This window comes from Pygocentrus nattereri, chromosome 6 (genome assembly GCF_015220715.1).
Source record: "Pygocentrus nattereri isolate fPygNat1 chromosome 6, fPygNat1.pri, whole genome shotgun sequence".
In the NCBI taxonomy this organism is placed as follows: Eukaryota; Metazoa; Chordata; class Actinopteri; order Characiformes; family Serrasalmidae; genus Pygocentrus; species Pygocentrus nattereri.
Window position 1 is genome coordinate 35,537,242 of NC_051216.1, and position 14,141 is coordinate 35,551,382.

The 14,141-nt window shown below is 40.7% G+C and overlaps 1 protein-coding gene and 1 long non-coding RNA gene across 2 annotated transcripts in view; one reads left to right on the plus strand and one right to left on the minus strand.

The window, feature by feature from the left end:
* The window catches only part of morc3a (MORC family CW-type zinc finger 3a), a 32,607-nt gene extending 22,462 nt beyond the window's left edge, over positions 1 to 10,145 (plus strand). Inside the window, exons 16-19 of the mRNA XM_017706564.2 lie at positions 85 to 151; positions 306 to 1,539; positions 5,571 to 5,845; positions 8,779 to 10,145. Coding sequence (XP_017562053.1) covers positions 85 to 151; positions 306 to 1,539; positions 5,571 to 5,845; positions 8,779 to 8,932 — 1,730 coding nt within the window. The 3' untranslated portion in view covers positions 8,933 to 10,145. The remainder of the gene's footprint in view (positions 1 to 84; positions 152 to 305; positions 1,540 to 5,570; positions 5,846 to 8,778) is intronic.
* Positions 10,146 to 10,368: 223 nt separating this feature from the next.
* LOC108432608 lies at positions 10,369 to 12,154 on the minus strand. The gene is made up of 2 exons (XR_001858237.1): positions 11,927 to 12,154; positions 10,369 to 11,225 (listed from the first exon to the last, which is right to left on the minus strand). It is a non-coding gene; the product is annotated as an uncharacterized LOC108432608 (long non-coding RNA).
* Positions 12,155 to 14,141: the final 1,987 nt, after the last annotated feature.

Here is a 14,141-nt window from a genome sequence, read left to right on the forward strand (position 1 = left end):
GTGTGTGTGTGTGTTTGTGTGTATTGTTATAAGCGTTACCACTGTTGACAAGTTTATGTCCCATGTTTTATATTAACTCTACAGGCTCCAGACCTTCTGATAACATGCCTGTCATCTCTAATGTAATGTCTCTCCTAACTACTCCAACAAGGTAGACCACACAATTTTATCTAACTCAAATTTATACATACTTCTATTTGAACATGCACTGTTTTTATCTCTTTCATGGTCACAAGCTACTGTGAGCTCCTCTGTTAGTGATCTGTACTGTGTCCGAGATGTTTCTTGATTTATTCTTCTCAAAGGATGAAGAGAGGCTTGGGCCCTCGCACAGAGAATGAAATGAAAAGGCCAAGAATGAGGAACGGTCTATGCAGCAACATGCCAGACAGCCCTTCAACAAGCACAGCCTCACCCAAGGCCTGTTCATCACCGACCATAAATGATGAGGGTAAAGAAGTACCAAAGAGTGATGACGACGATGACATTGTCATCCTTGAGAACTACAGCACACCTAGGCCTAATCTGTCAACATTTGACCTCTCTAAGGTAAAGTCAGAACGTAGGTCAAGTTTGGACATGCCAGGAACACACATGGAGCATAATGATGACATTGCCATGGAAACTTCGTTGGCCATGGAGAATACTGCAGCGTCTACTTCTGCCACTCACACTGAACACATCAGTATCACAACCCAGACTGAGCAAAAAATACGAGCAGTGAAAGAGGAAGTGGAGGATTCCAGAGGAAAGAAAAAAGAAGAGAAGAGTAAGGGAGGAGAGAGCGATGAAAAGAAGTCAGAAGTAGAACAAGGGCTCTCAACTTTGGAGAGAATAAACAATCAAGAACCAGAGGAAACAGAGTCTATTCGGGTTTCATTAAGTGCCCAATCAAAGAGTGTAACAAGCGAAAGTAAGTGTGTTGCAACTGAGCAGATGCTGGTGAAGTCAGAGGGTGAGCCAAATGGTGGGGAAGTAAGCACAGAGCCAGAAGACGAGGCAAAGGCGAAGTCAGCAACACTTAAGGGTGCATATCTGGTCCCCTTAGACAGAGAGCATCTCTCAGTGCTGGAAGCCCAGCAGCAGCAGGACAAACTGCTGGAGCTCCTTGAAATTGCCTCCAGGGAGCGGGATGAAAGCCGGACGCGGGCGCAGCTCCTGACCTCCCAGGTAGAAGAGCTCCAAAGCAGCCTGCTGGAGATCACAGAGAAATCACTGAAGAAGGAGCAGTGCCAGCAGGGTACGCAGACATCCGTAGCAGAAGAGGAGCCGGACTATAAGGCACTTTATCTGCAGGTCAAGGAGGAGACGATGCAGCTGCGATGCGAACTGGACCAACTGAAGAGGGAGAGAGAAGAGTGGGAGGTGGTCAAGAAGGCAGAAGCCCAGAGTGGAGTGGAGAACAGAGCACAAAGCAAAGAAGTTCTAGCAAGATTGGGCATGTTTGACAATGTGGACGATGAGCTGGCTTGTCAGATGGACCTTCTACTGAGGGAAGTGGATGACAGAAACAAAGAACGAGAAGAGCTAAAGAACAAGGTGAGTGAATGTCACGTAGCAAGCCTAAAATCTCATTTTTAAGGATAAGTCCTTAGCCATGCATATCATTAAAAAGAGAACAAACCGAAAAAAATGATCTAAATAGGACTAAAATTAAAATTATATGACACTAAAATATTTGTGACCTTGTAATGTGCATTTTGGGTATTTTGGAACATGTTGCACACCTAAATTTGGTTTTGTTGTGCATGAATTCCAAAAAATGCAGTGAATTATGAGTATCCCCATTACCTAGGGTATGTCATATATTGTACACTATTTATTGTGGTGAAATTCAAGACTTTTAGTCCACCTCAAGACCAAGACCAGGACATGTTAGGTGAGATTTTCCAGGATATTCTAAATTAATTATACCGAAATGTCTTAAAGGTTTTAACAGTATTAACAAAGTATTAACAAAACTAAGGGTATGGTATAAATTCCAAAGTACTGGGTAATTATTTTCAGTAATAATATAGTAAGTAACAGCATAGTCTAAAAGAATTACTACGAAATGTCTCACAGGTTCTAGGTATTACCCAGGTAGGTGTGGGGTAGAAACTCCATCTGAAAACTGGAAAACTACATTCTTGTAAAATATTGTACATTGTAATGTACAGAAATTTTGTTAACACAAAAAAGGTCTCAATAAACAGATATTACCATTGTGATGAATCCTGCTTTCTCTTACAGTCCGTTTTCACTTGTATTACAAGTGTAAATTTTTCAGAACTTTGTGGTAAAAACTCAGTAAAACCCTAGAAAGAGTCCCTGCTTTCTTTTACAGTTCAGATTCAGTTTAGTATCTAGGTAATAGACAGACACATACTATTTAAGACTCTACAGATTTAAGTGACCTGAGCGCCTACTCGCATCCTGTTTATTCTTTTGAAGTTCCAGGTAAATACATAACACTTAGATACATTCCCTCTGATATTGACAGTCTAGTACCCATGTGTCAAACAAGGCCCACGGACCTGATCTAGAACCTGTGAGACGTTACATAATAATTAATTTAGACTATCCTCGTACTTAATATCTTCTCACCTAAAATAATTACCTTGTACTTGTGAGTTTGTACCTCACACTTACCTTGTTAATACCTAGAACTTAGGGGACTGTGAAAGAAAGGGTTACCAAAATTTGTTTGTAGTTCATTGTAAATTCATGATCATTCATTATATACACTGCTCAAATAACACATCCTAAATCTGAATGACTGAAATATTCTCATTGAATACTTTGTTCTGTACAAAGCTGAATGTGCTGACAACAAAATCACACAAAAATCATCAATGGAAATCAAATTTATTAACCAATGGAGGGCCTGGATTTGGAGTCACACACAAAATTAAGTGGAAAAACACACTACAGGCTGATCCAACTTTGATGTAATGTCCTTAAAACAAGTCAAAATGAGGCTCAGTATTGTGTGTGGCCTCCACGTGCCTGTATGACCTCCCTACAACGCCTGGGCATGCTCCTGATGAGGTGGCAGATGGTCTCGTGAGGGATCTCCTCCCAGACCTGGACTAAAGCATCCGCCCACTCCTGGACAGTCTGTGGTGCAACGTGGCTTTGGTGGATGGAGCGAGACATGATGTCCCAGATGTGCTCAATCGGATTCAGGTCTGGGGAACGGACGGGCCAGTCCATAGGTTCAACACCTTCATCTTGCAGGAACTACTGACACACTCCAGCCACATGAGGTCTAGCGTTGTCCTGCATTAGGAGGAACCCAGGGCCAACCGCACCAGCATATGGTCTCACACGGGGTCTGAGGATCTCATCTCTGTACCTAATGGCAGTCAGTCTACCCCTGGCGAGCACATGGAGGGCTGTGCGGCCCTCCAAAGAAATGCCACCCCACACCATTACTGACCCACTGCCAAACTGGTCATGCTGAAGGATGTTGCAGGCAGCAGATCGCTCTCCACGGCGTCTCCAGACTCTGTCATGTCTGTCACATGCTTAGTGTGAACCTGCTTCCATCTGTGAAGAGCACAGGGTGCCAGTGGCGAATTTGCCAATCCTGGTGTTCTCTGGCAAATGCCAAGCATCCTGCACGGTGTTGGGCTGTGAGCACAACCCCCATCTGTGGACGTCGGGCCCTCATACCATCCTCATGGAGTCGGTTTCTAACCGTTTGTGCAGACTGCACATTTGTGGCCTGCTGGAGGTCATTTTGCAGGGCTCTGGCAGGGCTCCTCCTGTTCCTCCTTGCACAAAGGCAGAGGTAGCGGTCCTGCTGGTGGGTTGTTGCCCTCCTACGGCCTCCTCCACGTCTCCTGGTGTACTGGCCTGTCTTCTGGTAGTGCCTCCAGCCTCTGGACAGACACAGCAAACTTGCCACAGCTCGCATTGATGTGCCATCCCGGATGAGCTGCACTACCTGAGCCACTTGTGTGGGTTGTAGAGTCCGTCTCATGCTACCACGAGTGTGAAAGCACCACCAACATTCAAAAGTGACCAAAACATCAGCCAGAAAGCATAGGCACTGAGAAGTGGTCTGTGGTCCCCACCTGCAGAACCACTCCTTTATTGAGTGTGTCTTGCTAATTGCCAATAATTTCCACCTGTTGTCTATTCCATTTGCACAACAGCTGTGAAATTGATTGTCAGTGTTGCTTCCTACGTGGACAGTTTGATTTCACAAAAGTTTGATTTACTTGCAGTTATATTGTGTTGTTTAAGTGTTCCCTTTATTTTTTTGAGCAGTGTATATTTATTAGTGCATAGTACACAGAAATGAAATTACAGCAGCAAATACCTAGTGCTAGGCATCATGTGCATGGGAATGGAGTAACTACCTCTGTGCTGTTTGATCAGAGGGCTTTTTAAATAAACTTTCAAAACCCAACAATTTACAGTTACTTTGAAGTCTAAACATAGTGAATATGCACCTAAACCTGAATTAAGCCAGAGCTCCATTTGCAACTTTTTCTTCTTCAGCCTGACATGCATCACTCTGTAGCTGTCAAACATAATCAGCTACCTCAGAAAAAGATAGTGGGCCATGGAAGCATTGCGGTCGTTTTTGTGGGGAGCGAGTTGCAAAAGGTTGGGAACTCCTCATGTAGAGGAAGGAGTGTTTTATTTTGCTTAAACTGAATGTAAGTGTGGACTTCCGAGTGGTGGGTCAAAGTGAGAAAAGGCGTATTAAAGAAGTAATGAAACGGGCCCTGTGTTTTATTTGTATGTTGATTTAATCTTGTTCTGGTGGGCACACAATATACATATACTAAGGACACCTCTCTGAGTTTGAGTCAAAGAAACTTACCAAAAGACTGATCGAAACACTATCAATGCCAAACAAAAGCTAATCTAGCAATTTCTCCGTCAATAATGCATGCTTATCAGAAAACTAGGACCACACCCAGACAGTCCTCAGAAAGATCTGATGAGCAGTTTTTAAGATGTTTTATTTCCATCTTTTTTTTTTTCATTGGGTGTTTAGTATAAACACTCAGTTTCGGTGTCATACAAACATTACGTTTTTTTGCATATTCGTTGAGACTAAGTCATTTTGAAAAAACATCTGAAGGACCATTTCTGCACCCAGTGCATTCCTTTGTAATATGCTTAATTGAAAAAAGTCACAACTTTTAATTTATATCTGACTTCACCCAGTGCTTTTGAACATAATGTATACAGATACACCTGAGCTTATATAAGTGAAACTTTTAAGTGATTTTCAGATGTATCCTTGTGTCCTTTCATTATAACCAGTCTGAGGACTGCTCAACCAAGATAGGGCCCCAGCCTTAATTCCACTGGATTATATCTGTTATAGTAGTTTGGATCATAGTAACTGTTTTTTTTTTGTCTGTTTTGAAAACACCATCTTGTTTACGTTGTGAGCATTTCATGAATGGACAGCTAAAAATGGTTATGTCAGTGTGTGTTGGATTAATTTACATGAACTTCTTTCCTGTTGCTTTGTCACCTTGAAGATACAATTTACAAGTATACCAATATACTAGTACTGCAAATCTAACCTTGTCCTTCCTTCTTTGTTCTCCCTTACAAAGCTGGACAGGCTAGAGGACGAGAAGAACACGTTGTTGACTTGCTGTGAAAACCTAAGGAAAGACATAAAAAAAGAAAGTGAAAAGGCAGAGGTAAGCGTGGAAGATCGAGGGGCACAGACAGAATTCCCTAATCCACAACCAGAGGAGAGTGACGCAGGCCTAGCAGGACCCTCCAACCCAAGAAGGGTCTCAACATGTGGGACCAATCAAAATGAGACACAGGAAAGCCCAGAGAGAGAGGGGGGACAAGAAGACACGGACACACTGACATGCAGGTAATACTTGTAATGCTTCAAGTGCAGGGATCACAAAGTACCATGGCAATCTGTGTAATATTTCTATGATGATATTGCTTGTATAATTCACATGGCAGTTTAATAAATATATATACGTACACACACTGATTAACTAAAACATCATGACCAGCTGCCTAATATGCTGTTGGTCATCTACGTGCTGGTAATAGTTCCAGTTCACCTACGCATAGACTCTACAAGACCTCTCAAAGTGCCCTGTGGTGTTTTGCACCGAAACATTAGATATTACCAGTAGATCCTTTAAGTCCTGTAAGCTGTGTGAGCTGCTGTGGATCAGACTTATTGTTCCTGCACATCCCACAGATGCTTGATTGATTTGACTTTTCTGAGATGTTCTGTAAACTTTGCAGGAAATCCTAACAGGTAGATAAAAATGGTTCTTTTTTATTGGTTGTTATAATGTTGTGAATGTATTGATAATAAAATAGAACACAATTCAGAGGTAGGAATTTAAAGTTTTTTTTTTTTTTTTTTTTTTAAACATTGCGTCACTCATTAGGTTTGCCATGGCGATATACAATGTTTTTTGGGAATCTCATTTGGAAGAGCTCCAGTCATCCAGCTTTTATTAGCATTCTGCATGATGCCACTACTGATGCCAGCACAAGAGAGACTTTAAAGGAGTGATAATGAGGTTCTTAGAGGATGGAGACCCAAAAACAAATACTTCTTGGCTGCAGAGGAGCTGTAGCACAATACTGCTTTTGAGAAACCTTTGCTTATTTACAGCAAAAAGAAAATAAGTGAAAGTATATAGTGAAGATGTACTCTTATTTTAAGAATACATTGTCTTAACTAAATACAATATTAGATTATATGTAGTGATTTATATTTGAATAACACTTTAAAATATGATTTGTTAGATGTTAGAAATTTGGTTCAAGACTGATCTTTCAGATCGCTTGCCCAACTGGGCAATTGGGAATTAAGTTAACTTTGAGCCCTGTTGTGATATGGGGAATTTAAAGGCCAGGGTAATGCTTTTGAGTGCCTTATCCTCATGAAAGGGCCACGGTCATCAGGAAATACCATTGCCATGAAGGGTTGTGTCTGGTGTGCAATAACCTTTTGGTTGGTGATGCATGTGAAATTGATGCTCACATGAATTCCCAGACCCAGGAGTTCTCAGGAGAACATTGCCCAGAGCATCTTATTCCATCCATTGGCTTCTCTTCTTTCAAGAGTGCATCCTAGTGCCATCACTTCACTAAGTAAATGGTGCACATGTACCTGTCTACAATGACAGTTGGTGCACATGTACCAATGTATATTGTCCAAGTTTATCAATTTTACTTAAAATTGTACTGAATCAAGAGTAATGTTATTCAGCTTAACTCAGCACTATGTCAAGCTGAATCCAAAATAATCATGCCACAAATCCAGCTTTGTGATATGTCTCTCTTAGAAGGTACGATGCTATAAAAAAGTATTTACCCCTCACCTTCATCGATATTCGCTAGTTTGTCACATTAAAATGTTTCAGACCGCAAAGTTTAGCTGTTTAATAATTACTCCATTTATTGAAGATAAAGATTTATTCAAAACCTATCTCATCCATGTGAAAAAGTAATTACTCTCATAAACCTATTAACTGGTTGTACTACCTTTGATAGTAACAACTGCAACCAAATGTTTGTGAGGAGTCCTCTACATCACTGTGGAGGAATTCTAGCTTACGCTTCTTTGCAGAGTTGTTTTGACTACATTGGAGGGTTTTTGAAAATAAACTGCCCATTTAAGGTCAGGCCACAGCATCTCAATGGGATTCAAGTCAGATTTTGACTCAGCCACTCCAAATCCTAATTGTGTTTCTTTTGAGCCATTCAGAGGTGGATTTGTTTGTGTGCTTCAGATCATTGTTCTGCTGCATAACCCAACTGCACTCGAGCTGTAGGTCACAAACTGATGGGCAGACTTTCCCATTCAGGATTTTCTGCTAGACAGCAGAATTAATCAATTCCATCAATTATAACAAGTGATCCAGGTCCTGCAGAAGCAAGGTAGTGATTGACCATCGCACTATCACCACCATCTTTGAATTATGTTCTTATATTGGAATGTGGTGTAGGCTTTGTACCAGATGTAAAGGGACCAATGCCTTCCAAAAAGTTCATTTGACTAATCAATCCACACAATATTATTCCAAAAGTCCTGGGAGTCATTTAGATATTTTTAGGAAAATGCAAGATGAGGCTTTGCATTTTTTTTTTTTTTTTTGCATTCTTTGCAGTGTCTTTCCTATTGTGGAATCGTATACACTGACCTTAACTGAGGCAAGTGAGGCCTGTAGTTCTTCCAATTTTTTTTGTGACCTCCTGGATGAGTTGTCAGTGTGCTCATGTTGAAATTTTGGTAGGGCAGCCTGGGAAGATTCACCACTGTTCCAAGTTTGCCCCATCTGTGGATAATATCTCTCACAGTGGTTCACTGGAGTCACAGAGCCTTACCAATGGCTTTCCACACTGATAGATTTTAATGAACTTTGTTTCACAGTTGTATTTGCATCTCTAGACGGTGGCATCATGTGCTGCTTTGTTAGAACGTCTAGCCTGCTTCACGTTGGCAGGCAGGTTCTATTTAAGTAATGTTTAGATTCAACAGGTCTGGTCAGTAATCATGCCTGGGTGTGACTAGTGAAATTGAACCCTAAAGTCAATTGAATTTGGTTAAAGTAGCTAAGGGAGCAGTTACTTTTTCCACATAGGGCCAGGTAGGACTGAACAGCATTGTGTTATCTTTGTCTAATATTAAAAATATTGTGATGATCCAAAACATATGAACACTGTACGTATAGATGGGACCTGACTTTATTTTTAAGTACATTAACTTGCGCTGTAATATGTAGTGGAATAATGGATATAGACTGACTGTTTTTTCCTTTTCACTCTTAGGTTAAGGGAACTCCGACAAAGGGTCGGTCGTCTGCTGGTCACCTTCGTTCCTGCTCTGGACCTTGAGCAGGTGAACTACGATTGTGAGGTCATTGATGAGATTCTTGGTCAAGTTATAGACGAAATCTCCTGCCCCACAGCAGCCGTTTCATAGAACAGGCATGTCCAGCAAAGCAGATCTCCTAAAGCATATTCCTGGCATGGTTTGTTAATGCTGAGGGATTTTAAGTGCAAGCACAGGTTCTTATCTTGTGATTGAATGTCTGTCATACTTCATTGGTTTGCATGTAAGTCAGCTTTTTGGAGCTTAGAAATCTGGTGCCAATTTGACACTTAAATGCACAACTGGGCTAGAGGTTTTAATTTAAGATAATGCTCTGTAATCAACAGTAATGTTCAGCTCAACTAATCATGCTGCCCCCCCCTTTCCAGAATGTTTAAAAATGACGGCTGAATGTACGTTTATGCATCTATACAACACAAACTCTATGATGGTTTGCTCCATTTAGTTCAGCCTCTGTTTACTATTGTTTTTGGCATACAGGTTTTAAGCTTCCACAGCAGTATTTTTGCTGTCTTTTTTTTTCCTGTCAAGTATATGTATTGGTAAAGGATGACACTGCTCACTGTACTGAGCAGACTGGAACAGAGTGAAAAATACTAATTTATGCTGTTATTTTTTGCTTTTATAGTTTGAATCACTAATCTGACATTGACAAAAATGCCTTTTTAAAGGATTCTAGGGATCAGCTGTACTCTTTTTTTTTTTTTTTTCGGTGCTCTAACGCATCTGATTCAGCTAATGAGTTTGACCTTGTACCTAAAGTGTTGTCATGTGTGGCAGGGCAGCAAAACAACAAATAATGATTTAGAGTGCACCTTTACCGCACTGAATGTGTTCTGTGTACAGTTTGTATATCTTTTACAGTGTTAAGACTTTTTTTACAGTGTGATGTACTGATTTACTGTTTGTAAATATGTTCTACCCTAAAACTGAGTCTTCCATTTTTATATTTATTACTGTGGAAAAAGATAATGGTAATAAGGAGTACTATTCATGATCAAGCTTTAAGACTCAGTGTGTAAAATGACAAAGTACTGCATTAATTGAACATTGTCACTTTTGCCGTTGACATGGAGTTATTTAAAGAATACAAATATCCTTACAGAGACAAAAATATATTTTAATACAGTATAATGCTTTTTTCATGTTGGGAATGTTTTACTGTGTAAATCATTTGGGGGGACATTCTTGTTTTGTGTAAAACATCTTTGTTTTGTAATCGATGATTCTTGTTTATTGTTAAACTGCAAGCTTGTCATTTTTCTAACTGCACCCTCCAATAAACATTCCAATGTTCTGCTTAGTAAGCTTGTAAACTGCTTTAAAATTGCCCATACATTTTATAGTAGGCTTATTTGTTGGTTAAGTCAGTTCCACCCAAAACAGTACAGATGGATTGATATTTAATGTTTCACCTTATCAACATGTTGAGGCAGGGGCACTTTAAGACTAGGAACATTGTGTTAAAAGAAACTTGTTAAAAAGGTGATGCAATCATGCTTGGGTATTAAAGGGCCTTCAATAGATGTTCCTTTTATCAGCAAGGATGGTATAAGGCTTGCCAAAAAAAAAAGTCAGTGAATATTGTGTCAGATGTTTCAAATAAAATATTAAAGATACACAAGCAACATATTGAGAATCCAGATGTCCAAAATACAAAAACTAAAAGCAAACTTGTCAAAATGATTACTAATTTTCTCTCATTCTGATATACTCACCAGCCACTTTATTAGGTACACATTTAATTGCTTGTTAACACAAATGGCTAATCAACCAATCACATGGACACAACGCATTTAGGCATGTAGAGGTGGTCAGGACCAGTGGCGGCTGGTGCTAAGAAAAAAGGAAATTGAGGGGGGCGCAAACTGAAGTTAAAAATGAACAAAAATCTTAAAAATAGCACCATTTAAACATTTAATTTTGCCCTCCTTCTGGCCTGCAAATTTCATCTCTGTGACTAGTGTTTTCTCCATTGACATGGCCAATGCATTCAGCTTGTCCTGGGTCATGGAGTTTCTCAGAAAAGTCTTAATTCTTTTCAGGGTTGAAAAGCACCTTTCAGCTTCTGCTGTGCTCATGGGTGTGGTGATCTTCAGGAGCGTGAGAGTCTCTGAAAAGACTTCTAGATTGTTTTCCATAAACAGCTGGAGTAGGCCCACAGCACCACAACAGGCTTTGAACTCTTCTTTGCTGTAGATGAGACCAAGCGCAGTCTTCATCCCACCTTAACTGAGCACTGGATAGGCTTTTAAGGGGTTGGCATTTCCTGAAGAGGCACTGAGCGTGTTGTATTGTTCAAACCTGTCCCTGTGCAGGAATGTGGCACTAACAAGGTGGTTTGTGAAGGAAAAGCACTCCCTGCCAGTATGATACCACAGACCTTGAGAGAGAAGGATAAACATGAAAATTAAGTGATTTTATAAAGTCACATCTCATTCTAAATAGGACTTATTTGTCCCTTCTATGAAGTCAAAGGAGGAACACATTTTATTAATTAACTGATTTACATAACCTTTGCTGCCACTTTCAAGACAAAGTGTGTTAGAGCATTTTTGGAACAATTTTTGTGGGACAAGATTATACAAAATTCAGGAACCAAAGTTTTGAGAATTTGTTTTGTTCTGGTCTGGACTGAAAGAAAGTCACTTCTCTGGGCTTCTTTGATTATATGTTCCTTCAGAACAGAAAACAGTCCAGTAGCTCATTCTGCACAGTTTCAGACGTTCCCTTAAATAAAGTAGCATTCTCAAGGTGCTCTTTCAGCACTCCATCCAGAGAAGAAACAAAATCCACCAACCCACTAAAAATCCCGGAATTATCCGAGCTCTTACTTTCATCGTGGCTACGCAAGGCCAGCTCAAAAGGTTTCACTAAATTTAACACAGTCCATTATTCTAGAGAGGATGTGCCGATTTTGTCATCTCGTCATTGTGTCTTCTAACAGCAATCCTGTAGCCTTCATCTAGCTGTTGAGCAATGCCAAGTTTCCCCCAAAAAACTTGGCTTCATAGCATTGTCTAGGTTGCTGCGGCTGTTTTCGTGCCGTTTGCATTTTTCTCAAAGATGTTTTAAGTCTCGTACCCCGGTCGTCGTCCAGAATGCCTCCGTACCAGGACTTTGAAATAGCAAACACAGAAAGCAGTAAAAGGCATTGCTTCCATCGCATCCACCTCGCCAAGCTCGTCCTCGAACACTTGCCTGCTGCTGAATTTGTAAATCGCGACGAGGCGGTCGAATTGTCTGAATTGTCACTAATTTTGTAAGCCTGCAACTGTTCACCGTGAACCGAGTTAACGAACCGCAGCTGAGTTAATGAGTCGATTCGGGGATTGTCCAATCACACGATGTTTTAAAGCCAGTACTGACACACTACCAGTGTGAGTGTGGAAAATCTGAAACAACCAATTAAACAGCAGCCTCGGATCACCTGCTTGCCAAAAGTTTATGCACTTACATACACTCTCATTAGACCGTGTGCACAATGTAAGCAATTAAATACAATTATGTATTTATTCTTTTAATTAATTCTAACATGGCTATTAGACACACAGTATAGCTAAATCATTTCCTAACTATCTTGCAGTTTATAATGAACTCATTTTAATATCTGAACAATTTTAAGGGAGCGGTGCCCTAGCGCCCCCTATTGGCCAGTCGCCACTGGTCGCGACAACTTGCTGAAGTGCAAACCGAGCATCAGAATGGGGAAGAACGGTGATTTAAGTGACTTTGAAGGTGGCAAGGTTGTTGGTGCCAGACTGGCTGGTCAGAGTATTTCAGAAACTGCTGATCTACTGGGATTTTCATGCTCAACCATCTCTAGGGTTTACAGAGAATGGTCCGAAAAAGAGAAAATATTCAGTGAGTGGCAGTTGTGTGGACGAAAATGCCTTGTTGATGTGAGAGGTCAGAGGAGAATGGGCAGACTGGTTCGAGATGATAGAAAGGCAAAAGTAACTCAAATAACCACGCGTTATAACCAAGGAATGCAGAATACCATCTCTGAACGCACAACACGAAGAAGATGGGCTACAGCAGCAGAAGACCACACTGGGTGCCACTCCTGTCAGCTAAGAAAAGGAAACTGAGACAACATGAAAGCATGGATCCATCCTGTGTTGTATCATGGTATGGTTCAGGCTGGTGGTGGTGGTGTAATGGTGTGTGAGATATTTTCTTGGCACACTTTGGGCCCCTTAGTACCAATTGAGCATCATTTAAATGCCGCAGCCTACCTGAGTATTGTTGCTGACCATGTCCATCCCTTTATGACCACAGTGTACCCATCTTTTGATGGCTACTTCCAGCAGGATAATGCACCATGTCACAAAGCTCATATCATCTCAAACTGGTTTCTTGAACATGACAATGAGTTCACTGTACTCCAGTGGCCTCCACAGTCACCAGATCTCAATCCAATAGAGCACCTTTGGGATGTGGTTCCCACAGATGCGCATCATAGATGGGCACCTGACAAATCTGCAGCAACTGTGTGATGCTATCATGTTAATATGGACCAAAATCTAGCATGTCTGATGTTATGAGCAATGTGTGTCATATTCTTTTTAAATTATGTTCATGGGTCCCGTGTTTACCTATCCAAAACGATAGAATTGTTCATTTGAGCGCCAACAAACATAAACTTAGTTGTTTATGAATGAATGAAGCTGTGCCACCTTTCAAGTTTTCAGATGCTATCAAGGTTAACCCTAATAGTGTCCTCTAGGGTTAATTAGGAGAGCCATACTGGTAATGAACCTAAACTGCTTCAATGTCTAAAGTTAGTGCACTATATTCATGTGAATACAGTGACTTGGAGCAGTAGCATTCTATAAACTGGCGTGCTGGTTTCAGTGACTGACGCAGAGGCACATTATGAGCAGAAACAAGAAAAGAATGACATAAGAGCATTTATAAACCCCAGAATGTAATGGCCAACCATGACATGTGACCTTTATTCCCTGGTTAAGATCAGTCTGTTGGGAGGAGCGACTCATCACTGGCAGTAAACAATTATCTTTTCCACTCCTTACTGTGTTTAGCGAGTGCTAAGTACATTATTTGCCCAGACACACAGCAGTGCAGATTCAGTAATTTCCAGCTCATGAACAGCTCAGTAATCAGTTGTTGAGCTGGAACATGTGTTTCATGGTAAAGAACAGTTAAAACCATGTGGAGCTGCCACACTGGCGGTTCAAGGATTTTTTTAGGGTGGCACAGTTCCTCTGTCTTCAGATTCTAAACTGCTGGTCTCTAGAAGAAGAGTTAACAAACACCTATTAAAACAGCTGCAAAG